Here is a 27,665-nt window from a genome sequence, read left to right as displayed (position 1 = left end):
TACCGCAGATGTCCTTATCTTCATCTTTCGCACTTTATCTCTTTATCTCAACTTATGTACGGAGCAGAATAGCAATGACTAGTGTGTTAAATTAATTTCCCCTTACCTCTAGATCAGGATGGCTGGTCAGGAGAGTTCTCTGGCGGGCAGGAGTACCCCCTGCTGTGGAAGGAAGGTGAAGTCTACCTGCTGCCTCTCACTGAGGAAGACATCGGCTTCTACAAAGCCCCTGGTGAGTCAGAAAGGAAGATAGAAATTTGAGATGATCCCTGGAGACGGATCATTAGTCTAGGTTGGGTCAAATGGGTGGGTTTCTATCACCAGGGAGATTTTTTTTTTTTTTTTTTTTTTTTTTGCTGTTGTTGAGCGTTGCTTTATTTGATTATAAAGCTCAGAGAAACCCACAAACCTTGCTATTCTTCTAAATATGTAAATGATATTAGTGTAAGTACACCATCTATAATACGCGTAGCTTGTTCCTGTTGTTCCTTGGTGAGATTAATCAGGGTCTTTGGCAATGGGTCATACAGCGGTTATTCTGACACCATTTCCTCCAATCCCTTATCAGGGCCATTAGAAGATAAGGGAATAAGCTGGCCCAGCTACAGGACTTAGGCTCCCTCTCTATCAGCCGCCCCAGCAGCAAAGGCCTGATGGAATTGGATGTCTTGGCCATGCTGGAGAAGCAACAAAGTGAAAATTGGCTTGGTTTCTTCTTGTCTCCGCTAAGTCGGTTCCAGGCATCAGCTCACAGCCCTCCAGCCACCAGTCCCCAGCCAGCAGCGAAACAGGAGCAATCCCATTAACTCCACGTCCTGGAGGTTTAATGCCCAAAATGCATGATCACAGAAAATGACTCCATTTGGAGGCATCTTTTTTTAGAAGGATGAAAAGCTCACAGCTGAAAGAGGATGTGATAAAGCCTGGTGGTCAGGCGTAATTTTTAGAATTTCTTGCATTGTTAAGTCGTGGATCTGCAAGTTGGAGTGTGTTTGAGTGCGTGTCTGTTTGTACACGTGCGCATGAGTGCATTCACGCCTTGCCTGCATATGGATGTTTATGTATTAATATACATAATAGTTGGTGTTAAGTTGTTGTTTTTTTTTTGTCACTGTTTTTCACATGGTCCGCAAGTCTAGCGTCTCTGCAGGCCACAACACAGAGATTAGTGGCCCAACTGGCCAAGAGCTGCTTTGTGGCAGCCCGCTTATCTCCTTCGCGCAGTGCCTGTTTGTGTTGTTCCTCCACATAATAAAATGCAGAAATCTATTGCCTTGCCATCCCTATTAATGATCTCATTTTCTCTTGCCTTTTTTCTTAGCGTTGCATGTGTGTACAGTTACTTTAAAGATTAGACTGGAGCGGCAACAGCTTTGGAAGCAGACTCAGCCCTGGAATTCTGTCTCTGCCACTGTCTCTTTTCTTTTTACTTTTAATTTGTATTTTTGTGCTGTAATCCCCCCACTGTGTTCCTCACCAAAGCAGACGATAATTCTGAGTGACAACGCCACATTGAACATCACACAGAATGCAATTTATATGATTCCCATGAATGTTATTTGTCACAACAGTTTGTCTTGGGTTTCATCTGTCATGTAGGGGGCAGAATCAAATCAGCTGCTTTTTTTTTTTTATTGAATTGGTGGAGAGAGAGGAGTGCTCAGGATCTGTGTGCTCCACCCAGCTCCAGAAATATCAGGCGATGCTGCAGATTGAGCCCATGCACAATCCTTAGCACATAATTGAAGAAACTCAAATCAGCTCTCCTAACATTAAGCAGAAATCCAGGATGTATTCTTAAAACCCTCAATAGTTTTGAGAAGGAGTTTTTGGACCAGGGCAAATGAAAGTGCTGTAGGCAGGGAGAGATCAAAATAGCATGAGAGTGAAGGAAATGCACCTGTCAGTTTCCCAATCTAGCCATCGTGACATTCAGCCTTAACTGTTTCATCCTCTTCGACTCTTCACCCCGATTGTTAAATGACCTTGCCAACCCAGTCAGGACATCAGAGTCATTCCTCTTTTTTTTCGTAACCCGAAAATGCTTCTATTCAACAAACACCTCATGTCTCCCTCTCCCCTGCCTCGCTCTCTCCGCTAAATAATATCCTCATCTGCCATATCTTCCCTCTCTACGTGCTTCTGTCTTGTTTAAAAATGTTTTTGTCGCTTTCCCCCTGGATTGTATTTCTTTACCTAACACCTCTCCATCACACAGTATCACAGGGATATTTGTTCAGTGTATTATCTAGGCGCTGTGGCTTTGAACCTTGCACTGTTTACTATTGGACTGGATTGGAAGCTTGCAATATTGGTGATCTAGAAATGTAAGTTTATTCTACGGTTGCACTGGATGACTAAATGCCTAAAAAAGTAGATGTAAATATTTGTCAGTGCGTGCCTGTGCAAGCAAATGTGTTTGTGACTGTGTGCTTATTTCTTGATCTTAGCGTGCCGTTGTCCAATGCATCAATGTATCCATGTGGGCATTTGTATGGTGTGTGTGTCGTGTGTGTGTGTGTGTGTGTGTGTACTCGGGGACACACGCTCCTCTCTCTGAATCGTGCGCTCCCCCACTTATCCTCCTCCTGGTCTTGGACATCTGTTTGACAGTTGACACAAGGAAGGTTCAAGTCCCCGTGGTGGCACAGGGGTAAACAGCAGACTGAACACTTGAGCGCAGCTGCCAGAATCTATCATGGATGAGCATGAAGCACCTCTCTAAACAGTCGCTTCGACCCGCCTCCGACAAGCGCGGCCCCCACTTGAATCCACTGGACGTTAACCGAGGGTCTTCCGGCGGAGCGGGGCTTTCATGCTAAAGGGGGACATCATCTGACACCCTTCATCTCAGCCACCTGTCCAGAAGCCCTTGACATTGATCCTTTCCATATCTGGAGCAGAGGCCAATCTGCTGAGCCTGAAGTAGCAGGGGGACTGAGGAACAGGAGGAATGAGAAATAGGAACAGAAGGAAGAAACAAGAAAGAAAATTCAATTCAATTCAATTCAATTCAATTCAATTCAATTCAATTCAATTCAATTCAATTCAATTCAATTCAATACAATGTCTCCTTAGCACAAGGCAATGGAGCGAGCGTGTGGCTGGTCCTGTATTCAGTGGAGGATTGGAGGAGAGAGGAGAGCAGAGATCCAGGAGAGCAGCTCCAGGCCGCCTGTCACTGTGATTCAAGCCGCAGTGGCAGTTAAGAGCCTCACTCAACATGAGCGCTACCTGCAACCAGGTCTGCGAGCAATCCAGCCTGGCAGCCTTCTCGTCTAACCGGGGTGGACAATGCAGAACGGAGCAAATAGAAAGGAGATGTAGCAAAAGAGGAAATTGAACGGAGAGAGATAGGAAGAGTGATGGACAGAGAGGGGGGGGGCGGGGGGGATACAGATGAGTGAGAAAAATGGAATGGGCAAAAAAGGTAAGGGATAAGGAGAGAGGGGAATAAGTGTTGGGGGGGGGGGAAAGAATATGAGAGACGGGGGTCAGTAGGAGAGGAACAGAGTGCCTTTTCTCTCAGCTCGTGCCTTCTGCACTGACATTTGTGCCAATCTTCCTAGACAGCCTGTCTGTGGGCTGGACACAAACCTTCAGGACTCTGACCAGTCGTCTGAGCTGATCTCTGCTCACAGCCCACACCGCTTCAGTCTTGCTCTGCTTATGCTTATGTGTAGAGTAGTTTAATATAGCATTTGAATGTGAAACAGGCGGTATTTCTGTCTTGCGTCTATGTAATCATGTCTTTGGTAACCCATTGCACACGGTCTGTGTGGTGTAGTGTAGTACAGCGCTGGACTCTGCACCCAGTCGGTATTGGAGTGTTAAAGTTAAAGTTTGTCCGTCCAGCCTTTCCTCTCACACCGTCTGCACAGCGGTCGATGTCAGTTAGAGCCTCAGTGGGAGTTGTGTTTGTGTGAGCCGGCTGTGATTTAATTGAAATGGAGTTGATTTAATTGGGTTGGAGCAAGTCTAAACCCCTGATTGATCGTCGGCTCCTCCGCCTTTCACCAGAAGTCGTCGGGGCGTCTATCAGTTGTTGTGACAGTGACTTTATGTGTCCCTGGCAGGGGGGTCAGCGGTGGCACAGCCAGTACACATCAGATCACTCTGACAGACTCATAGGAACAAAGTGGCACAAGATGAAGTTTTTCTCTCTTTTCCTTCTCTTTTTTTTTTTTTTGTTGTTGCTCAAAATACATGTTTATTTGGAGTGGAACGCTCTCACATACGCATACAGTCATATGCACACACACACACGCGCGCGCAAACTTACGCAACAAAGGCTTTTTAATTCTCTCCTTTTTGTCATCCATGATAAAACAATGAATAGAAATCCATGGTAATGAATGGACAGCAGATCACACTTTCACACTTACACATGAATAATCTTTTCATTTTTTTTATGGTGAGTCATTGCTTTGGAGGAGGGCCGACCACTGGGGCCATTACTGGATGCTCTATTAGGGTTTTGAGTAATTATGGCTTGGTACCTCTGTCCTCACTTAAGAATGAACAAAGATACGGAAAAAGAACACCCAGGAACCACAGTGACACAAATCAGACTACAGCAGAATAATGACCAGAAAGCTGCTGTATCTCTGAAGCAGAACTATACTCACAACCATAAAGGAGCAGTTTAGGAGAGAATATCAGCCTCGTTACCCAGCAGTATTACTGGGTTCATCACCCCCACTTATGTAAGGAATGTATATTATATTTCGTGTTACTCATTTCAACTATTTTGTTAACTATTACAGTAATTTGTTACATTACTCACTATTACTGTTGTGTCGCTCCCCCAAAATAGGCAATTTCATCTTCTCTATTCTAAAAAAATGGTGGCGACAGTTTTTTTTTTTGTTTGCTTGTTTTTCCACATTGAGAATATTCTCATTTATAAACTTTCTGCAAGGCTGATCATCTGCTGGTGGACGCTGATCAGTTGAGCGCAGGTTGAGCCGTGTGTGTCTGAGCGACTGATCGGAGAGACCAATTGATGCATAATGGCTGGCATACAGCAGCACAGTTAAAAGGGGGCAAAGATTTCTGAATTTCCAGTTTTACATTTTGTCCACATATTTTGCACAATTAAGGAGTTTACTGTTTGTAATAAATATAAGAAGTGCGACTCATTTCTCTCATCATCTCATCTCTTCCTTGTGTTTACTATGCAACAAGCCTAAGCCTGGGTTTGAGATCTTATCTACTGGGCTAAAATACCACAAATGATGTTAGCCTTTGAAAAACTATGGACACATAATCTTTTTTTTCAAGTCAAACTGTTCAATTAAATAAATATAGGCATAGACAGAAAAACTTTATCCCTCTTTTCAACACCAAGACCCCATTGCTGAATAATGCTAATGAAATAATCTATTTGTTGTTATGCTCATTGTTTTTTAATTGATTTTTAGCTGCGACCAGCAGCTAGTATAGATTGGTCTGTCTTTCTGTCCCAAAAATTAAAAAAACAAATTTGTGCTAGTTTTCATCATCTAGGCTATATCTATTGATCCTGAATGACATGAGTGGTACTTCATTAGACTCAGAGTACGTTTCTAGCAATTAGTGATGTCATTTACTGTAAGCCTCTGCCCTTTTCCTGATTGGTTGTATTGATCCCAAAGTCGCATTCAGATATGTGATTGTCTATATCTGTCTCTTTTACATGAGTGACATCTCGTCGACCTCAGGAGAGCAATCCTGAAGCTGCACTGAGATTTGTTATGGCTCGTCGGACTAGAGAAAGTGTCCTATCGATTTGCGATGTCATTTATGCCCCTTCCAGATTGGCTGATTTTTGATCAGCTATATCTATTGATCCCAAAGTTCCATTGACATGAGTGATATCTCATTGGACTCTTTGCACTTTTCCATCGATTAGTGGTGTTGTTTAAGCGCCTTCCTCTTTCCCAATTCGCTGTTTTTTGATCATTCATCAGTCTGTTCCAGAAATTTGAAAAACAATGTATGCTGCTTTTCATTGTCTATATCTATTGATCCCAAAATCAATGATATGAATGTCGCTTTGAGATGTTTGATTGCTTATCTGTTGATCCCAAAATTGCATAGCATGAATGACGGTTTGTTGGTCTCAGGAGTTTTGTGTTGATGTCATTTATGCTTCTTATGCTTCGTTTGTTGTTTCACTATATCTATTCATCCCAAAGTTGCTTTGAGATGTCTAATCATTTATTTCTATTGAACCCAAAATCACACAAGAGTGGTGGCTTTTCAGACTCAAAAAGTAAGTGCCACTGCAGTTTGTGGTCAAAAGAATAACCCTACCAATATAACAAAATCAAGCAGGTGATTGAGCAAATTGCAGAGTTTATTGGATCATCAATTTCCGATGGAGGAAAAACAAAAGTAAACAGTAACAGCTTAGCTTTTAGACTTTTTATATTATTGCTCAAATTGAAACTGTAAATCATTACACTCCCTGTTACTTAGAAAAGCAATTACATTACTATAACATGTTACTAAGTAATGTGTTACCTTCTAATAGCAGCCAAAAATATCAATTCAGGGAATCAAAAAAGTGGGGCTCTGTGAAACTGTTGCAGGTCAAGTAAAAAACATGTCAAATCATCCCACTGTGAGTGTGTGGCTGTAGACGTCAGAGGGGCACGGCAGAGATGATAAAAAGGGGCTGCTGGTGGAGGGGATGTTCGCTGAGCGGACAGTTGAATTGCTCAGAATGACGCCAGAGGCATCTCACAAGCACAATCACCCCCTCACGTCCGCAGCCCTCCCAGCCACCAGAAGAGCTCAGGATGTACTTCACACACGATTACGCTCAAAAACAAGGTGGCAACCAAGCGTGCAGCCTGTCAGTTTTGCCCACCCGCTCACTCACAGTCTGGGAGAAAATGGCAGCGTAGCTGTTCTGATAAAAAAAAAAAAAACTGTTTGGATTTGTTTGAAGGAGTGTTTTGGGAGTGTTATAGTCAAACTTATGCATGGTTTGTTATGGTTTATGGTTTTATGGTAATCCTCCAAGAATTTTGCTTATATTTTTATATCCAAAATATACAACAGATTTTGTTTGTGTATGTGTGTTTTCTTCCCTTTGTTGGGTTCAGGGGTGTGTGTGTGTGTGTGTGGTGGTGTGGGGTTGTATTTGGGGGTTGGGGGCTGGGGGGGTGGCTAGGCTCTTTGAAGTCCTGTTAATGTGCTGTAATGAGCCAGAGATGAGAGGGTGGGTAATTACACATAGACTCCCACAGTGCTCTCTGCAGGCTCAAAAAGCCTGGACCCTAAGCCGTATACACACACACCAACGTGTGTGCACATGCACATACATACACACACACTGAGAGAAAGAGAGAAATGAACAGACAGCCTCAAATGCCTCAGAATGTACACAATTTTATAGAAAAAACACACACAAATACACTCTAAAAAATATTCATCTTAACAAGTCATTTAGTCTATTATTGAGTCCTAAAATCTGCCAGTGGGGTTAGATAATTTTACTTTCCAATGCAAATCAACTTGTTTCAAGAATTTTATAGAATCAAGTGTCACTTTCTTGATAGTAGTGCAGTAATCTGCATTATTCTGGCTTGTTTCAAGATATTGACACTCATTTCTAGAAAATTCTTGAAACAAGTGAAATTGCACCACATTGGCTGAATTTTTCTCTTGGTTTAAGAAAAATAAGATCTAAAGGCTAAATATGAGACTAAATGACTTGTTAAGATGGACTTTTTGTTTTTGCAGTGTATTTGCTAATTCAACTGGCCACACAACACACATGCACCCACATATACACAAATCCATCACAGTGTACACTATATTGATGGCAGAGAACAGCAGAGACCTGGCTGAGACCTTTACAGGAGAGACAGATGCACTCACCTGGCTAACATCTATCCTCTGTCTCCCTCTAGAGAAGTTCCTGGGGCTCCAGGTCTACAGCTACGGACAACTCCTCTCTATCACCTTCACCTCTGAGACCCCAGAGCTGCTCCCCAGCCACGTCACCCTGCTCCTTGAAGGTGCTGGAATCGCCCTGTCTGCTGACCTCTCACCCCAACCACTGTTTCACCATGCGCCTGGACTCACACCCCTGCACACCTTCTCTGTCAGGTGTGTGTGTGTGTGTGCATCTGTGCATGAATGTGTGTAGGAGCATTTGTGTATCTTTGCATCTATGTATCTCCCTGTTCCCTGACTTGTTCCATGTTACAATGTCATACATGCCTGCATCACCTCCAGAGTCTGTACCATACAGACTCTCCAAGACTCTCGTGTGCAGATTACAGCTCATCCACTTTGACTGTGCTGTCAAGGACCCAGCAGAATGCCGGGATATGAATGTAGTCTTGGGCCAGCTCCCCCACGTGCTGGCTGTCATGTAGATCTGACAGGTACAGAGCAGCAGCATTACATTTCCATTTTTACATTTTATGCCTTTAGTTGATGCTCTTATCCAGAGTGACTTACAATGAGTGCAACAGTAGAATACAAATACATTCCTAGGTCACCAATATTGCAAGCAAATGATACTAAGGAGAGGAAGGTCAAAGTTATACTCCAATGACAGGATTCCTATGATGCTAGAATGATCATTTATTGTAAGAAAGAGCACATTAGAGCAAGTAAGACATGAGGTACTTGAAGAGATGAGTTTTCCAGCTACAAAAGAAGATGGGGCGGAACTTAATGTCATATGGCTATAAAATAATGATGCGTTATTTGTGGCTTGGAGATGCCGGTGCTGGGCACACCGCTGTCCTCTTCAGCCAGCTCTTCACCACCGGTCGCACCCACTGTCTGATACCCCGAGTCAGAAAATGAGAATAAAAACAAATTGTCTTTTCTTAAGATGGATAGGTTTGTTTTAGTCAAATCAAATGAATGTGAAATGTTTAATGTGTGGTTACGTTCACTCTTTCCAAAAATAAAAGGCACATTTAGGAAACCTGGGTCAGCCACAGCAGTCTCATGTTCCTCTAATGTCATGTAGGTCACCCTCGTTTCTAACACAGTTTCACTAAGTAGGGTTTCCCCTGGTTATCAGGGTAAAACGTCTGTCAAGAGGAGAGAGCTCCAGTCTCCTCGCCCCACCAGCGGCACTGACACTTGATGGCATCAACTTGTGTGTGTATGCACGGCTCTATAAATCTGATTATTTTTGTCCGTACGTACTTTATCTCATTTGTGCGCACGTAACCTTTTAGTGTGGAATCTACGCACAGTTTTAGCCCCCTGAGGAGGAGTTACGCTGCACATCGAGAGAAGTTTTTCCATTTGGGAGGAGCATAGCACTGGTGCTCACCAGTGTGTTGTCATACTTTTAAGGTAGCCTGCTGATAAACACGCCTTTACATCCCTGTTTTGGAGCAGAATCTTTAAGCTAAGAAATCCATTGACTTAATTTGATGTAGAGAGCTGTGTACTTCTGACAAAACAGAAGCAAGTCTCAAGGCAAAGTTTTCATCCATATTTATTGTTAGCATAACTAAACTAAAAAAGGACCTGGAGAGAACAACAACATTTCCAGGCTGTGTGTTTTCAAATTCAGAGCCAACCGAATGGCTGCCTCTGGCTCTGCAAGGTCTCGTTAACTTTTTCTGACAAAAAGATCTCCAGACCTCCATTAGTCTGAGACAGGTGTGGCTACATGAGATTAACGTTCGGCTAACTTGAGGATACAATGCGTGTCAGACCACCTCCGAAGGTGGTTTGAGCAATCGGATAGAAAAACGTCTCCAATTCGTCTTGGTTGCATTTACACTTGGCTTTTTTGTGATGGGATAGCTATCTGACAGCTCAAGACACATGAAGTGGTGTAAATGGGGTATGACACACTTCTGGGGCCATCCCAAATACATATGTATGTGTAATTTGGTTGCTGTAGCATCAGTTGAATCCAGTTTCTGTAATTTAATTTGGCCTATGGCCATGATTTACCATCTCTAGTCTTCATATGATTTGCTCTGAAGTGTGTCTGCAAGTTGCAGTGACAGCAATATTGTAGAAAATACTGTATCTTCAGACCAGAAGCGTATTTCTACACGGTCCTACATGAGTACACACAACACAGAGGAGAAATGCCCTGTACTCGCTGTACTTACAGCATCATCCCAAGCCTATTTTAATGCTGTCCTTATAGAAACAATGCTGACGGCCATATACTGTAGCTCCCTGTATTTTCCATTTCTGTGAATCTTCACTCTCTACACAGACTCTCTTGCGCATCAAAGCAGTCACATGGATTTGTTTTGGATTAATTTTGATTTGTGATTAGGTTCTCTCTCTTTCTCTCTCTCTCTCTCTCTCTCTCTCTCTCTCTCTCTCTCTCTCTCTCTATCCATCTATCTATCTATGAAGCCTTAAACATCTAATCTTTTTTTTTCTAGTGTTAATTCAATACCAGTCCTGAAGTTCATTTGGCATGTCATATTTCAAAAGCAAATAAGATGTTCATCATCCTATAGTACATCTCTTGCTTTTAAAATTTACATCAGTGCACGTGTATTCCATCAAACACAACATTAAAGGCGTTAGTAGGTTGATCATTGAATGTGTATGTACATATGCAGTGATATGATGCAAATATGACCACCTACACTGTCCCCGTGCCCCCGTAGACTTGATGCCAAAACTATCGCTGCAGGCAGAGATGGGTAAAAATACATGACAATGTATCTAGTTACAAATTACAAATACATGCAAATACAAATACACGTATCAAAATAAATTACAAATTACTGGTGTCAAGAAATGTATTTAATTAATCTTGGCAACAAATAGATGTCAAACAAAATAGTATGAAATCAAGTATGAAGCCTTACATAAAAACAAGTGCCTTGCATAAAAAACATAAAAACTATCTTCAGTAATAAACATATAAGTGTAGAAAAATATAGCCACAAGCGGCAATTGCGGGATCCAATCACACTTTGAAAAGTCAGACAGACAAAACATTCCGGAAGGTATACAGACTCTCAAAGAGACAAGCTCAATTAGTTATGGCTAATTGTGTGACGTTGAAAATGATATATGGACTCAGCACCTTCCAAGGAAATCTATGGACACCAGAATTTTCCTCTCTACAACAAACGGTTCAGAAGTTATTAGCCAAAATGTATGTTGTTTGAATGAATGTTGCTTGTTACAGTGCCACCATGCGACCAACTGATGTAGATTTTGTTGCCTGAGTAGTGGGGGGCCATAAGAGCCCACCTGCCAAATATGGTTGCTGTACGACTTAAGGTTTCTGAGCTGCAGACACTTTTAGTGGAGAGAAAGAAAGAAAGAAAAAAAGAAAGAAAGAAAGAACTGGACTCCTAAATACTGCCCTCTTAGCTTCTTAGCCTCAGCTTGCAGTTTTTAATAGGTACATACGTTTTTCTTTACCTTTTGCACAGTGGATGAATCTCTCAAACAGTGCGTGGATAGTAGGGGCCAGGGGCAGAGGGAGCATCTAAACTGAATGTGCGTGAGCACGCTGGCTGGCACTTCCATCAAGTCATGTGACGTGTCCATACTGTCAAAACTGCAAAATGTGGCTTGTGTTTGTTGCCATGTTTTGTGCTGAAACCTTAATGAAATCTGAATATTATAGAACTTATTTAGTTTGGACAGTCTGTGGGAGAGCGGTAGTGTAATCAGCCAAATTGTTGTCAGTAAGTTCAAGTTCAAGTGCATTTATTTATACAGCCCTTTATCACAAGCATGTCTCAAAGGACTTCACAGAGAATAAACCTAACTACATCTAACTGATCAATAATCAATCGTAGAACAGAATGATGTAAAGCAAATACTAGGAAGAAGAACAAAGCACAAGATAGCCATAGCAATAGCCATATTTAGCAAAGGACAAATTTTCATGATGTTGCAGTAGTGGAAAAATACTATACAATACAATACAATACTTTATTGTCCCTCAGAGGGAAATTTGTTTTCACAGCTTTGTAATATCCTTGATGTGAGAGTTGAATGAGAGAGCTGGGTTGAGTTTACGCCAAGGTTAACTGTGGGACTAATTGTGCAGTATAAGCAGTCCCCAAAATGTAAAGTGACGTCCACGACACAAGACACGACACGTTTTGGGACATTAGGAACAACTAGCACTGGCATGAACCTTGTGGTACACCGAAGTTATCTCTAGAGCATTCGGAGATAATATTGTTGTGAAACACTATCAGTTCTATCAGATAAGTAGGACTTAAGCCATGAAAGTGTGGGGCTGCAGATGCCAACGTGGTTCACTAGGCAGTAAGGGAGGTGGAGAGGTGAGCGGTGTGGGTGTGGGTGGGATGGGTGGTGTGGTCTCATTAGGCCTGTCGAGCTGGGGAGTGGGGACAGCTGGCCTGGGGTCACCAAGTCAAACCGGTTGAAAAACAGGTTTAACTCGTTCACTTTGTCTCTGTGTCACTCTGCCTGCAGCCAGTGATCCTTTTCATCACGCTCCACACCTCTGTCACAATGTTTTCCTACAGTTTGTCTTCAATCTTCTCTCACTAGGTGTTCTTTCCGCCCTTAATTCTCCTCCTCAGCTCCCTCAGACAGATTTAAATTCCTCCAGCCCTGAAAGCCCTCTCCTTCCTGCTGAGGAGGGATTTAATTTTGTTTGTTATCCATGGTTTGTTGTGATGGAAACAGCAAACTGTTCACTAGAATCAGAAGTGTGCACATTGGAATGGACATGTTATGCAGTGGAAGAGCCCTTTATTGCCCTCACTGTGCCCCACAAAGCAGGTTCCAGTCCGTTAGCTCAAAACAGTCTTGCTGGTGGGAGTGCAAGAGGGAAGCAATATGCTAAATTTGGGGGGAAGGTGAAGACAAGGCGGGTTGCAGCATTCTGGATGAGTTGTAGGGGCTGAACAGAGTACTTGCTGGCTAGGAGGGAGCTGCAGTAGTTCAGATGGGAGATGATTAAAGCTTGAAGAAATAGCTGGCCAGAGTCCCCAGTTACAGGGTCTTATTTGATGGATGTTGTAGAGTGTAAACATGCAGGATGAGGTCATGGCTGCAATGTGGGCCTCACATGGCAGCTGGTTGTCTAGAATCACAGCAATATTTTTGGCAGTTTGGGCAGGAGTCACTATAGTGTTGTCAAAAGTGATGGAGAGCTCTTTTTGAGGGCAAAATTTGTCAAAGAGCAGCTCGGTCTTGTTGAAATTGGTTTTAGTGTGGTAGTTAGACATCCAACCGGACATGTCAGGGAGGCAATCGAGATTCACACTTCAACCTGAGCATCAGAGGATGGAGGTAGAGTTGAGTGTTTTTGGCAGGGCAATAGTACTATGCTAGTAATAGCCCTCTTCTCATTCTATGTCCCCGCCTTTCTCTCTGTATCAATATAAAATACATGGCTCTGTACCTGGCTCTGGTTTTGTACCTCAAGCTACTATATTCTATATTCATGAAATTGTTTCGCCAGCCTTTTAATCTGATATAAATGCCTATATCTGATATAAATGTATATAATAAACAGTATAGGACTGATTTAAGTTACATGCTTTCATGTTTATACCCTATAATTTATGTGACGTTTATAGTCTCTCTGACTCGTTTTTTACTAGTATATCACTGGTGGTAATATAATACAACTGCTAGTAATGCAGTGCCACACACAACAAACATGTGGTCGGAACATTATCCTGTATGACAGGAATGATGCATCAAAACTACAAAGCTCCTGTCTCAAAATGATATATATTTCACATGTACAGTAGGATACACCGTTGTCAGGCTATTGGTAATGGTGATGACCCATGTGCAAATGTAGTTATTTGGAAACTGCCTAGTGGCACCCTGTCCTCCTGTCCTCTCTGGTGACTGCGCACCAGTAATGAGTTCCCCACAGCACCAGAGACCCTGGGTGAAAGGGCCCTTGGTTCCCCCTCCTAAGTGCACTGGGGCTTGGGGACAAGGGCCGTCATTAAGAGGTCCTCTCTGGAGAGGAACTCTACAGATGTCATTAGGAAGCCACAGATCATCCCACTTCTCAGACACATACACCTCAACACACTCTCTCTCTTACTTACAAACACACGCGCAAATGTGTCAAGCAAGTTTGCCAGGCTGTTACGATCCTGTGCTAAAAAAAACAGTGTGAATAATTTGTAATTGCATCCAAATCACCATCTCTCCTTGTTGGATGGAGAACGGTATGAATCACGGTATGAATCACACGTTGATATCACATGTTCTATGGGTTTCACTCCCCTCTTCCGGTCGCTTCACTGGCTTCCCACCTCTGCACACATCAAATTCAAGACACTGGTACTCGCCTACAGAGCAGTACATCAGACGGCCCCTTCCTATCTGCAATCTACGGTCAGGTCCCAAACCTCGCCTCGTTCCCTCCGCTCCTCCACCCTTGCAGGATCGCCTCGCCCCTCCATCGCTACGTGGGCTCAGAAGTCACTCATGCCGGTCGCGACTCTTCTCATCCCTGGCGCCACAATGGTGGAACGAGCTCCCCCCTTCTTTCGGCGGAGACTAAAGACACATCTCTTCAGGTTACACCTGGACCCTTCTTGAACTAACCTATCTTCTTACCCTTCTTAAACTTAAAAAAAAAAATTCAATGAATGCTACTTATTCCTATTAAAAGTCTTGATTAAACCTCTTGGCGAGTCTATTAAAAGGCTGATGAAGACTGTGATGCACAGTTGGATAGCGTCTGTTAAATGACGTAATGTAATGTAATGTTGATATGCTTGATGTGTGTGAGCATGTGTGCATATGCCTGTGCATGTATATGCGTCTGTGTGTGTTGTGACATGCAAGATGCGAGGGTGGTTGTTGTTAGTTGTAGTTGAAATAGTCAAAATGGTCGTGTTTCCAAGTGCTTGTCAAGCGCATGTGAGAAGCATAAATAAACATGAGCAGAAACACACAGACTCCACATCCCCTTGTTGTGTCTCTTGACTGACAGCATCTGCTATCATGGCTGGTGAATATGTTAAACCAGTTAAGTGGCTGTGTGTTCCAACCTGGTGCAAAGATCATTTCAATCTCAGATGAAGGAGCAAAATATGGGAGTACAGGGATCTGGGCAGAGGGGATTGATGGTGTGTGAGAGGAGAAGGTGGATGGTTTATATTGGACGGCGTTCTCTCCTCTCTCTGATGTTCCCTCTGTTCTCTCTCTGTTCCCTTCAAACCAGTAGGTGGGAAGGGCAGATACAGAAGGTGAGGAGCGCTGCAATGGGTCCTCAGTGTGGTGCTTGGCTGCTTTTTTGATTTTGTGAAATCATGTTATTATGATTGCTTATACTTTATTATTATACAATTGCATGTCCAGTGTTGTTGGCAATTTTGTTTCTGTATGTTAGCTTTATTTCTTTAATCATTTTGGTGTTCACAGTTATGTTTATGCTTGAGTGTTTGAAGTGCAGTGGGTCACCTGTACATGTTGTGGTACCACCTGGTGGTGACTCTCATATTATACGGACATGTTTGGTATCTATACCATGGGCCACATGGCCTGTTAGTTGCTTGGGTTCCACCCATAGACTGTAAAAACAGATGGCCGTATGTGTGACATCACCCATAGGTTTCTGAAGGGCCCTTTGAAGCCAAAATATTGGGTTCATGAATGCTGCCCGCTGCTACTTATTGGCTTCAAAGTTCACCTGTGGTTTTGGCCGTTTTTAATATTCCTAGCCATGTAACCAATAAAGGCTTATTAACTTTTGGAAAGAGGTTTTACAGTATTGCTGTGTTTGTAGTTGTATGTCTGCGGTATGTAGGAATAGTATATATGCTATTAGGAGTGCACCGATCAATCTGCCACCAATCATAATCGACCAAAAATATTCTAAATAGGTCATTGGTGATCGGCTGATCAACATTTCAACTGCCCGATCAAAAGAAGAAAAAAAAGTTTAAATTACCGAATCAGCAAAGCAGTCGAACATATGACATACAAAGTCTGCAGTTAGCACATTAGCAGCGTAGGCATGTCATCCATCTGGCATTGACAGTCCAATTTTGATGTTGTGTTTTGAATTTCACAGCCTATGATCATATATTAGAGCCTATGCTGTCACAATGAAAAACTTTTCATGCGCTACCAGTGGCAAATAGGTGCATCCCTGTAGATATTTTATTTAATGAAACTTATTTATGTTTTACATCTTTTTAATGAAAAACCATATACATGCTTCTCATGGCTTTTCATTGCTCTCTCTCTCTTTCTTTCTCTCTCTCTCTCTCCCTGCCTCCCGCTGTCTCTCTCTTTCTGTCTTGCTCTCTTGCTCACTTTGTATCTCTATCTCTGTTCTCTCACTATGGGTGTGTGTGTGTGTGTGTGTGTGTCCAGTGCTCTTCTGGGCTTTTCTCCCCTGATGATCTCCTCTCATCCTCAGCGGAGCAGGCTTAATTACACTGTGCCTCTCCTTGCTCTGCTTGGTGCTGATTAAAAGGGACACTGACACTCCATGGGGAAGGCATGACTGGGAGTTTATTCACTTTCATGCACACTCTGCTTATCGCTGTCCGACCAGCTCCATTACCATGGCTTTGAGGCCCAGTTTGTAATTGCCTCCCTTTATTATTGTGCCTACATGTCAGGCCAGGGAACAAGGACCCTCCGCACATCAGAGGAGAGTCCGCAGAGCCCGCCAGGACTAGGAATGCACGCACACACACACACACACACACACACACACACACACACACTCTCTTTCTCTCTCTCTCTCTCTCTCACATGAACACTGACACAGAGGCCACTAAAGCATTTTTAAAGCAAGTTACAGTCTTGGTAAAAACACTCATTAAAATAGTGGCCATCAAACATTTGCTCTTAGCATTCAGATCAGGTTGTACATGTAGGGCCTGATTTAAATTAAATATAGTGTAAAATTGGGCCATCAAGTTTTTGCCTTTTCATGTCTGAGTCATTGCCTGTAAATCCCATGCACCTCTAATTCAGTTTTATGTAGCATGACTGCACACAAAAATTGAATTGGAAACATGCTTTTGGGACATTAATTGGATAAAAACATAGTATATAAATACAGAATACAAAATCTGAAATGTTTTACACTATTCCAAAATTCAGACATCACTGAAATTGAAATTATTTTTTGCATTAATACGTTTTACAATACGTTGAGTTTCGTAATGACAACTGCTTTCTACCTAACTCACCCACAAGCCACTCTCCACTCACTTGACATTATGTCACGTATGTGTATGATATACTTGTAGTATAGACGTGTAGACATATTGAAGGGTTTTGAGCATGTGAGGGAGGGGGCGTATAATTGGACTTAAGTTAGACTCACAATCCGTTTATCGTATAATATGAAGGTGGATATGCGTCGTTTAACATATTCATCACCTTAAGGTCATATCTTGCAGGAGGCTGCATATCGGCACAGTGGGGTGGATGTGTAAAAAACATGTTAAGCACCACTGCACGATGCTCAGGTCAAGGTCTCAAATGGTACCCACGGGATCACTGAAATGTGTCGTAATTTGTGTTAACATGTATATAAATAAACTGAAGGAAACACTTGTGTGTGCTGCACAAAAATGAATGGTGTTTGTTTTCTCCCTACTGTTTTCACAGGCTTCATGAAGAGGAGAAGAGATTTAAACCTTCACTGTCTGCCTTTCAGTTCCAACATCTCCTTTACAACCTGACAGCCCTCAGAATCAGCAACGCAGGAGGACACAACTGTAAGTCTCTCTATGCGTGTGTGTGTACATGTGTCTATTTGTCTGGCTAATGTGTACACTGAGAATCCACAATGCCACTTGTGCATGTAACTTACTCAGTTTGAGCTCAACTGACTCACTAGTTTGTATCTTCAATTCGCTTGTCAGATTAAGCACGCTTGACCCCTTTTCACTTGGCGATGTGATCTCATGCATGCCACACAAGTCGTACTTCTTCAAGAGAAAGGCCTCCTGTTTGTTGAGGGATGAAAGAGGTGAAAATTTACTTCACACTCTTTGCTCCAGAACTTCTCATAAAGATTCAGTGAGTTTTAGATGTGGTGATACAGGAGGCCATGGAAGGTGTTTGGCTTCATCCTGGTTTTCATGAAACCACTCTTGAGTTTGTTTAGCAGCGTGTTTTACGGCGTTATCTTGGAATATGGGAACATTATGAGGGAAGAGTGTTTTCACTGTAGGGTGCACCTGGTCCTGTAAAATGGCCTCACATTCTAATTGGACCTATGAAAAATGAATCATCAGACCATATTACTTTTTTGCATTGCTCAGGGGTCCCGCTTTTGTGCTCCTAACACCAGTTTATGTGTCTTTGTGCCTTGGCCTTGGACGCAATAGTGGTACATTTTCTATTCTGTTCTATTCTCTATTCCTGTTGGTGAGCTTTGCCATTGCAGTTTGTATTTGGAATATGTTGTCTTGTTTTTTCAGACTGTTCCATTTGGCACATTAAATATTTGTGCAGGTTTTGTGACTGATGCTCGTGCAGCAACTGAGTATTTGGGCTCTTTGGAACTCTGGCAGTTGCCTCATGCTGCATGTTGCTTTGAAAACTCATGTAAAAGTGGTGATTGTCAGACTTCTTTTAAAGTTGGCACATACTGCTGTAGTTGCTTTTGTCATTGTCATTTAGTTACTTCAGATTTAAAGTTGAACTTGACAGGCTCCTGGTTGGACATTGTGGGAGATTTTTAACTCACATGAAGGCCCATGAAGGCCTGCAAATGTATAATCAGTATATTACTCAATATATAGGAGTGGAGATGAATAAGCATATTATCTGTAACCGGGCCATTCTGTTCATCATGTATCCAACATGATACATTTCTCAGTTGAAAGCTGTCTTCGTCTTCAGTAACTTTCCATTCTCCACCGGTTTGAGATAAACAAAGGTTCTGACCAGAGATGGCCTTGAGTGTCCGGTTGAAACTGGATTTTGTTATGCAGACACGCACTCTGCTAGCATAATGTTTTAAGTTTGATACAAAACATAGCAAATACATCATTATTTTTATCAATGTTTGAGGTTATGTTGACATTGTTTTTGCTGGGAAGACGAGAAAGCAGCAATTAAAAAGTTAGGTACTTTTGCAGAGAGGTGGTACCTGTGTTAACGCTCCGCCGAAAGGTGGAGCATATTAAATGTATATACGGGATGATTAATAGAATTTAGTTCAGTTGCTTCCATGGAACCAGCTCGGGTTGTCTGAATTTGATTTGTCAGTAAACTCTATCATATTGAACTCTATTGCATTTGTTTGAATTATTTTGTAAATGAGATTGAAAAAGTGTGGCTGAAGACCTGACGACATCTGGCCCATCTGAAGGTTTTTCTCCCGCAACATCATTACACCTACCTTACTTATGTACCTGTCCCACAGTGTGAGTGCGTTGATGCATTAATGACAGTACATAATAAACATTATATAGTATTATTATATTAATACCGACTAAATTACAACCGCCACAGAAAGATTCCAAAACTACCAAATTTTTATTCACTAAAAAGACATACATTTTCATCATGCACTAGCATTTATTTTATTTATTTTTTTTGCACTTTTTACCTTTACTGTATTTTTATCACCCTGTAAAGCACTTTGAATTGCCCCAGTGTATGAAATGTGCTATACAAATAAAGCTGCCTTGCCTTGCCTTTATTGTTCAAGTTGAACCACAGATATTTGCTTAAACCCTGTCAGTTTCTGTATTCAGGGAACAGTTCAACTGTTCCAAATGTGGCTCTGCAAAAAATGGGACATTTATTCCCAGACGTTACTAACTAGTGCTTCAAATCCTCCTCTCATTTTATCATGTCCCTTCTCTCCTTCTATCTGATACTCTGTATTGTAAAGTAGAGGCAGGATCTGAGAGGCATTACGGCAGATTACAGCTCCAAGAAGACAGAACAGCTGGCCAAAATAACCAGCTCTCTCACTCTCACTTACACTATTTTAATTAGGGGCTCAGTACAGGCCTTGAGTCACATTTTCTGATGTAAAATTCCACATGCACTTGCACATGCACAAAAAACTTGTGCGCAACTGCATGGGTGCAGAAATAGAAGCACAGTCATGTTCATTCCACCAAGCCATTCCATGCAACCATCCGCCCACACCAACACACAAACAAACTCAAGCACACAATTTACACTGCCTCCTTTGCACATCACAGGGGAGAAGCTCTGCTAATGATTTGTGTTAGGTCTCAAATTAGTTCTCAAACAGTGTTAGAAGTGCCTTATCGCTGCAGGCTGCACAGCAGACGTTAATATCAAAATCCCATAAAGCTGTCCTCTCCTCTTTCCCCTCTCTATCCTCTCTCACTCGCTCTCCTTCTCCCTTGCTCTTTAAATTTCTCTTTCTCCCTGCACCAGAGAGAGCTTCTCATAACAGGCCCCGTATTATTTTAATGACAGTATTGTCTTTAGGCTATCAGTGCCACATGAAAGATTGACTACAGGCTTTGACAGCAGTCGCAGCAAGGGCCTTTCAGTTTCTCCACCATAAAAATGGAGTTTTGAACAGACAACCTGACCATTGGAAGTTTATGAGAAAACAATGGCTTGATGTGCAATCACCTGTAATGTACAGGTACAGGCCTAAATTGGCACGGTCTGAGGGGCTGCAGTGAAGCCTTTTGGGGAAATTAAAACCTTGATTGGTCAGATGAGTTGTTTGGAGTATGAATTGATGGAGAGTGCTCCCACACTGAGACTTAAAAAATTGTTTAATTAATTAAAATACAAAGTTCGATGGCTGAAAACAATTTTTAATTGCACATATTCCCCATTGAATAAGCTAATAGTATTCAGGAGGTAGAGGAGAGTAAAGGGCAGAGGCTAAGGCGAGTCATGGAAGAGGATAGATGTCCATACCGATTATACCTCTGAGGTGCAAATGAACTGTGTTTCATCACTACTGAAGGACTGGCTGGATAACGACTGTTAGAAGTCAAGGTCCCTCCTATCCTCTGGTTCTTCCTCTTTGTCGCCTCTCACTGTTTTTCTATCTATCTATCTATCTACAGTATCTATCTGTCTGCCGGTCTGTCTGTCTGTCTGACTCAGACACATGCTGTAGTTGCATATCACTGAACCGTGTGTCCTCAGTGAGAGCAGATGTTGCACTGGACCTTGAGGTAAAGGTAGTTTTGTGTTCTGTGGCTGCGGTCGGGAGTAAAGGGTGAGAAGGATCCAGTTCAGAAAGGTCTATCCTCCATCACTATTCATGAGAGGAGAGAGGGATCTTGAATCCCCACAGGACCCACACTTCTGCCATACCTCCACCGTGTCACCTGTCCTCTCTTCTCCTCGTCTTGCTCTGCTGCAGTGATTTATTCATTTGTTATATCAAAGATTCCCCAGGTGACGAGTGTGTGTGTGTGTGTGTGTGTGTGTGTGTGTGTGTGTGTGTGTGTGTGGGAGCATGCATGGGCACGTGTGTGCAAGTGAGCATTAAGTGTGGCATTTACGGGTGTATGGGTGGATGAATCTGATTGTTATTTTGTGTGTGTGTGTGAGAGAGAGAGAGAGAGAGAGGGAGAGAGAGAGACTATAAACTGTAAACCCAGGCCAGCTATCTGTAATGAGGCAGGGAGGGAGGGACAGCACTGCAGCAAATGCTAATAACCCGCTGCTTAACAACAAGCAGTGGCCACCCCAACACACACTCACACACACACACACACACACACACACACATCATTCGACCAGAGAAAAGCAGGTGCCCCTAACACTCCAACAGGCCTCTGAGGCAACAATTATCAGTTTACTACTGACCTTTGCAACCGCATCAGTTTTGTGATACTGACAAAGTGTGCTCTTCCCCTCTTTTCATCTCTCTCCAGACACATCCCAGCTCACGGGGGTAACCCTGGCCTCGGCCTTCTTCTCCTCCATTCCAGCCAACCCTCCTGCCCCATGGGTAGAATTTTGTTCCTGTCCCCCAGGTTTTGCAGGCCAGTTTTGTGAGCGGTGTGCGCCAGGATTCACCAGGGAAGTCCCAGGCGGAGGGCCCCTCTCAACATGCGTGCCATGCAATTGCCATCAGCATGGATCCTGCCACCCAGAGACAGGTTAACATAAACACTGTCACTCTAACTATGTGTGTTTTCATGCATGACTGCAGGTGTGAGTGTTACATCCTTTCATACATGCATTTATTGTGGTCATGTGCAAGTTAGAGTCAAAAGTCTCTGGACAATCGCCCTTTTCAGACATAGCAACACTTCCATAAAAGTTCAATATCAACACATGTAAGAAAAAGACTATTACATTAATGCATCCAGAAAACACAGTTCAATTCTCTGCTGAAGAGAATAAACCAATCATTTTTTTTTTTTCTCTGTTTATCTGTCTTGGAAATGCCCCAAACTTGAGTACAAACGCTAGACGTGAGCTGATCATGCTGTGATCAGATTCAGACTCAACTCATCAGAGAAAGTTCACAATTGAAAAAAAAAAAAACTCAATAGGGCATAAGCTGTAGGTCTGAGTGTATCCGTTGACTTACATTACATGAATAAGTAAAACACTTGGCATTTGGCATATATACAATTGTGTTCAAATGGTAAATCTTTCAATTTCCAGGAAGACATGGTGACTTTTTTGCAGGTCTGGGCTGTTGTTGGCAAGAAAAAAAAAACATACAAGCATTCCTTCCAAAAAACTCACATGAGAAAGCCAACAGCGCATGGCACAAACCACAGTCAAAGTCGTGAGTGCACAGGGCATGGCGACTGATTTTTGGTAATTAGTTAAGTGCGGTGCATTTGGTAATGGGGGACCAATCAAATCACTTCTTTTCCTTTCCTTTAAAAGCAGTGTGCTCTGCGCCACAGCGCTCTGACCATTTGGCGATGGAGAGAACAGTCCAGAGCAGTTCTGCCACAAAAGCTTCTCCCTAGAGGAAACTGCTGTCCTTGTGTGGGAGGTGCAGAATCGCCACAAGCAAATATACGGCACTTTAAATTAAATTAGCTTGAGAGCAGATAACACATTTGGTCACCGTATTGCTCCGGTCCCAGGAGAACCGTTGCCCAATGTAAGAAACGGTTCAATGGTATTAGGTGAGGAGTCCGACAGAAGTTGGTAGTGAACCGCATGGACAGTTTGACTACAGGAGGGAACCGTCCACCAGCCAGTTCCTGACATCTGTAGAGGATGCAGCCGCCTCTGCAAGCCCCACTCTGTGCATCCTGGCACATACTGACAGTTCTGTGTTGGATGACAGTCATCCACAAAAAGGGCTAGTAAGCTTTTGAACAGCACAGAACACAACTGTGCTTTTGACCTGGTCTGAGCAGCAAGAGTAAATCCTGGTAATCCTTGACACCAAAATTGCACTGCCCTGCTTGATTGGTACTGACACACCCCCTTACTATTGCTAGCTCTCCTCCCACTTCGGTGCAGTCAAGTTCACGGTGAGTCACCAAAACACCACCAATAAACAGGCACTGGCGAGAAAAAAAAACAACTTGCGTGCGCCCGACGAAAAATGCCACTTCACTGCTGCGAAGCCCTGCCATGCGCCATCACGAAAATAAAGCCCATTGTGTTCTCAAGACGGACGTCACCATGACAACATAATGTCCCACATAGCACGCACCATGGTGGCGGGACATAATAATAGTAATGTCTTACCGACTCCCTCCATCTCACCAAAAGCAGCGGACTACTATCCCATCCAAGTTCCCACCCTCCATCTTTTATTTTTCCTTAATCTTTCTCTTCCTCTCTCTCTCCTCTCCATCTCTCCCTCCCACCCTCAGACTTAAGTCTCAGACAGAGATCTGACCTAGTTAGGAGATGCCTGAAGCTTTATGTGTGTGTGTGTGTGTGTGTGTGTTTATATGACTGTGTGTGTGTCTGAGGTCCGGAGGCAGGGCTGGTATCACTGCCTGCCTGCCTCCCCCCTAATTAGGCTTGTTAGCCGCCTCTTGGCTAATGACGTCTAATTTGCTTGCAGATTTCCTGTGTCTCTTCTGCCTCTTCTCAATCTGGATTTCTCTCTCTCTCTCTCTCTCGCTCTCTCTCGCTCTCTCGCTCTCTCACTTCCTCAGTCTGTTTTCTATCTCCCTATCTGCCTCTCTGTGCTCCCCAAACTCTCTTGTTTCCCCATCAACCTCAGATTATCTTTTGCTCCCTTCCCTTCCTCCATCAGCTCAGCTCTACTGTTCTACTCATTCACCTTGGCTGTGTATTTAGTGTCCTTGACTCCCTCCTGTGCTTACTCCTCACATGTCACTCCCCTCTGTTCTCATTTCCTCTGCGCTTCTGCACTTCCTCTACTCCTTACTCTTTAATACATCTTCCCTTTTTATTTATATGCAATATCCAACATACATCACTTTCACGAGGTGTGTAATTTGGAAGTGCATTTATGCATTACCGGATTTAACATCGCCAATGCCAGCCATTATTTCACCCTGTTTGTCTCTCCCTGTACAGGCAGGAATGAGAAGAAAAGTGATGAGAACTAGATTAAAAAGAGACAAGATGTAGTTTCATTTTGTTTGTTGAAGAGGAGAGAGAATGAAAAGCGAATGGGAAAATTAGAAAGAGGGAGGGAGTTGGTGGGGCAGGTTGTATGTCTACATGCAAATCTGCTCGTGCTGAGTTGTTGGGAGGAAAACGCCATCATTTATTAATGGATCTGTTTAACATCAAAGTGGATTTGGTTTTCACTCAGCAGGTTGAGCATAACACCGTTTAGCATACCTTAGTGCCTTCCAATGTTTGTAAATAGAGTTAGCCCCTGACAAGTCCCCACAGACACATTGTGGAGGTCATTTATTACAGTACACACACACACACACACACACACATATCCCTTTCAATATGTTCAAAAATATTTTTCATGGTCTGAGTACCATGCAAACATATACATATAGTGATGAAAGTTGGATGGGAGTTGAATAAGGAACCAGAGGTGTCCTGTGTGTCACGCATCCCTACTGTGTCCCCTTGTGTCCTTGGGCACAAAGCTCTTGGGTTGAATTGCATCTCTGGAATATCAGGAAAGAAAGCTATTAGCCTTTGTAGTTCAAATGGCTGATGATGACACACCAGCTTCTGAAGGCCTAGTGGCTTTTCTTTCATACAAAAGAGCTGAAGCTATCTATAAATCCATAGGTCCAGGTCAAGGGGAACTATCAAAGTGAGTCGATTACAGACACCCTCTTCATCATTTGTCACCAGGAAGGCGGGCCAACCTGCTGTTTCTTCTATCAGAATCTTAATTGCTGTATAATTACCTAACGACTTGTATCATCATGCAGGGTGTGCCCACAGACAGAATAGGGATGGAGTTTATTCACTGGCTGCCGGGGGAAGCTGCAGCCAATGGTGCTTCATAATCATGATTTATTAACACTCTCTGAATCGTGTCGTTTCTATTTGCTGTAGCGCAACACAACAGATTGGAAATGTTAATATTTGTGGTGGAACGAGCAAATTGTGATTTCTGCAGAGCGCTGGTGCTGCAGGGCTAATGAAGTCAAGCATATGTCCTTCAGATACACAAAACCATAACCCTTGTCTGCTTACTTGTGTGTGTGTGTGTGTGTGTGCAGTGCAAGTGTTTCCACAATTCTAGGAATTATTTCATTTAAATCTGCTTGTGTGTTTCTGTATGTGCACACACACACACTCCTTTGTATGTGTGCGCTCCTCCATGTCTCTGTGTGTTAATTGGATATATGCCATCCATAAAATTGGGCAGAGGCCATAATTTATAAGCTCAAGAGAGGGTGGCGAGGAAGGAGAGAGATGATTCTAATATATAGATAAATAAATGGAGACACTCCATTTTCTCAGCAGCCCACACTGTACGGGAGCGCTCATTAATCACCTAAACAAATGAAACACATGATGCTACCAACTCTGCAGTCTCTGCTGTATACAGAGCTTTTCCAGCTACTGTTTTAGAGCTCCTCTGTTATCCGAGGTCCCTAATAGGCCGGTGTAGTCCACTATGGCGGATCACCTTATATCACCGCTAGTTATCTGCAGAGTTAAATGCCATCTGAAGAGGTCATCAGTGTCTGAACAGGAATGACTCAACATTCACCTGATATCACACTGAAAACTAATTAAATGGAGAATGTCTCTTTCTCTTTCTCTTTCTCTCGCCAATGTATAGGTGATGAAGAAATGTATAGCAGCACATTGTACTGGCAAAGTCCAGTAATCACGGATGCTTCTGATCCATAAACACTAATCCATGCAACATGCAAAATGATTTGACAAACTGAATATTATTATTTATTAATATTTTTTGTTGTTGTTGTTGTTGTTGTTTTTTATTTATTGCAAGAGTTGGAGTTCTGTACTAAATTTTCTTTGAGGCTGTTTTAGATACAGTGCCTCGCCTGTTTTGTTATTTTCTGGAGGTCAAGCAGAGGTAGAATATTTTATTAGTGTTGGGAGACATGCTGTTTTTAGGCGGAAGAAATGTCCCCTGTGTTGTTCTATATCTCCTGGAAATGTAGCGTGCTGTTCGTTTCCCCGATGCACCGGATTGGTTGTGCTAAGTTTTCTGTGTCCTAACTAATTCCGTCAAGGGAAAGGCTCAGACCCTTTCAAATCAGAGATCCCTGACAGTGCAGCTGACAAGCAAAGGCAAGCAGACAGCGTGCGCGTTGTTAGTGTTATTGTTTGTGTTTTGGCTGGTGTGTCCAAAATAAATGTGCTGCTTGTGAAGAGATGAGTAAAGCATTTTGACTAGGATCAACAAGGGAAATTACATGGTAAGACTCATTCCAACTGACTGCATCTGTCTTTCTCTCTCTATCTCACTCTCTTCTTCTCACTGTCTCTCCACATATCCCTTCATACTGATACAGGCCAGGCATCTCAGGGCTTAGCCTGTGACAAATATGGCCCACCAGAGAGATTGGGGAGCTGAATAAGCCTGGGCTAGAGCCAGCTTCACTCTCTATCAGTATGTTTGCCTCAACTTTCTCCCATAGATTTTCTAACTAATGACCTTAGAAAGCTGAAGATGGCATTTAAACAGGCATTTGGGAAATGCACGCCCTGGCCTCCTCTGTCTCGTTCTAAGGCGGCCCTTTGTTGGCAAACACTGACTCACAGTATCCTCCATTTTAAGTTAGCATTCTAATGAGTATTGCAATGAGCAGCATTTTTGGTCATTTCCTCATCTGTACCCTAATAGATGCGATGAGACAGGTACTCTGGGTGATGGCCTTTATTAGGCTGACTTCAATGTATTTCGCTGCAGGAGCCCCTGGTGGTTGGTTCCCCTCCACAGACCAAGACCAAAAAGCTTCCGCTTCCTAACCTCCTCCACCAGACTGCGGTGGGCGTGACATTTAGCTATGCAAAACCACTGTGAATTATTCAAAAATTTGGCCCCGCACAAATGTCAAAGTGAGAAACAAGCATATGCTGTTATGAAACAGAACAAGGAACAGAAAGACCTTATTTATTCCGGGATTTTTGTAAAAGCGGATACACATAGCACATCCAGGTACTTGTGGTCAGCAGAGTGCAGCTTGCTGGCTAGCAATGCAACCAGTCTTTCTTCATAGCCATAAGACTTGAGAATTATCTACTCTTACCTCTCATTTGACAGCCAAATATGTATGTGACATGACATGACACTGATTACATGCAAGATAAAGTCAAGTCCAAGTCAAACATGCTGTTTGACTTATAGTGTATACATTGGGTAAATTATTCCATTGTAGGGACATGATTGT

At 42.8% G+C, this 27,665-nt stretch overlaps 1 protein-coding gene across 1 annotated transcript in view; it reads left to right on the top strand.

Moving 5' to 3' along the window:
* The window catches only part of lamc3 (laminin, gamma 3), a 93,594-nt gene that overhangs the window by 45,640 nt on the left and 20,289 nt on the right, over positions 1-27,665 (top strand). Inside the window, exons 9-12 of the mRNA XM_071533826.1 lie at positions 113-232; positions 7,905-8,103; positions 17,554-17,663; positions 21,789-22,016. Coding sequence (XP_071389927.1) covers positions 113-232; positions 7,905-8,103; positions 17,554-17,663; positions 21,789-22,016 — 657 coding nt within the window. The remainder of the gene's footprint in view (positions 1-112; positions 233-7,904; positions 8,104-17,553; positions 17,664-21,788; positions 22,017-27,665) is intronic.

Source organism: Centroberyx affinis, unplaced genomic scaffold, assembly GCF_046629955.1.
Source record: "Centroberyx affinis isolate AG114_WGS23_722 - 3 ecotype Tasmania unplaced genomic scaffold, CSIRO-AGI_Caff_v1 ptg002437l_1, whole genome shotgun sequence".
Taxonomy (NCBI): Eukaryota; Metazoa; Chordata; class Actinopteri; order Beryciformes; family Berycidae; genus Centroberyx; species Centroberyx affinis.
The sequence above is the reverse complement of the archived record's forward strand: the minus strand, read 5'-3'. Positions and strand labels throughout refer to the sequence as shown.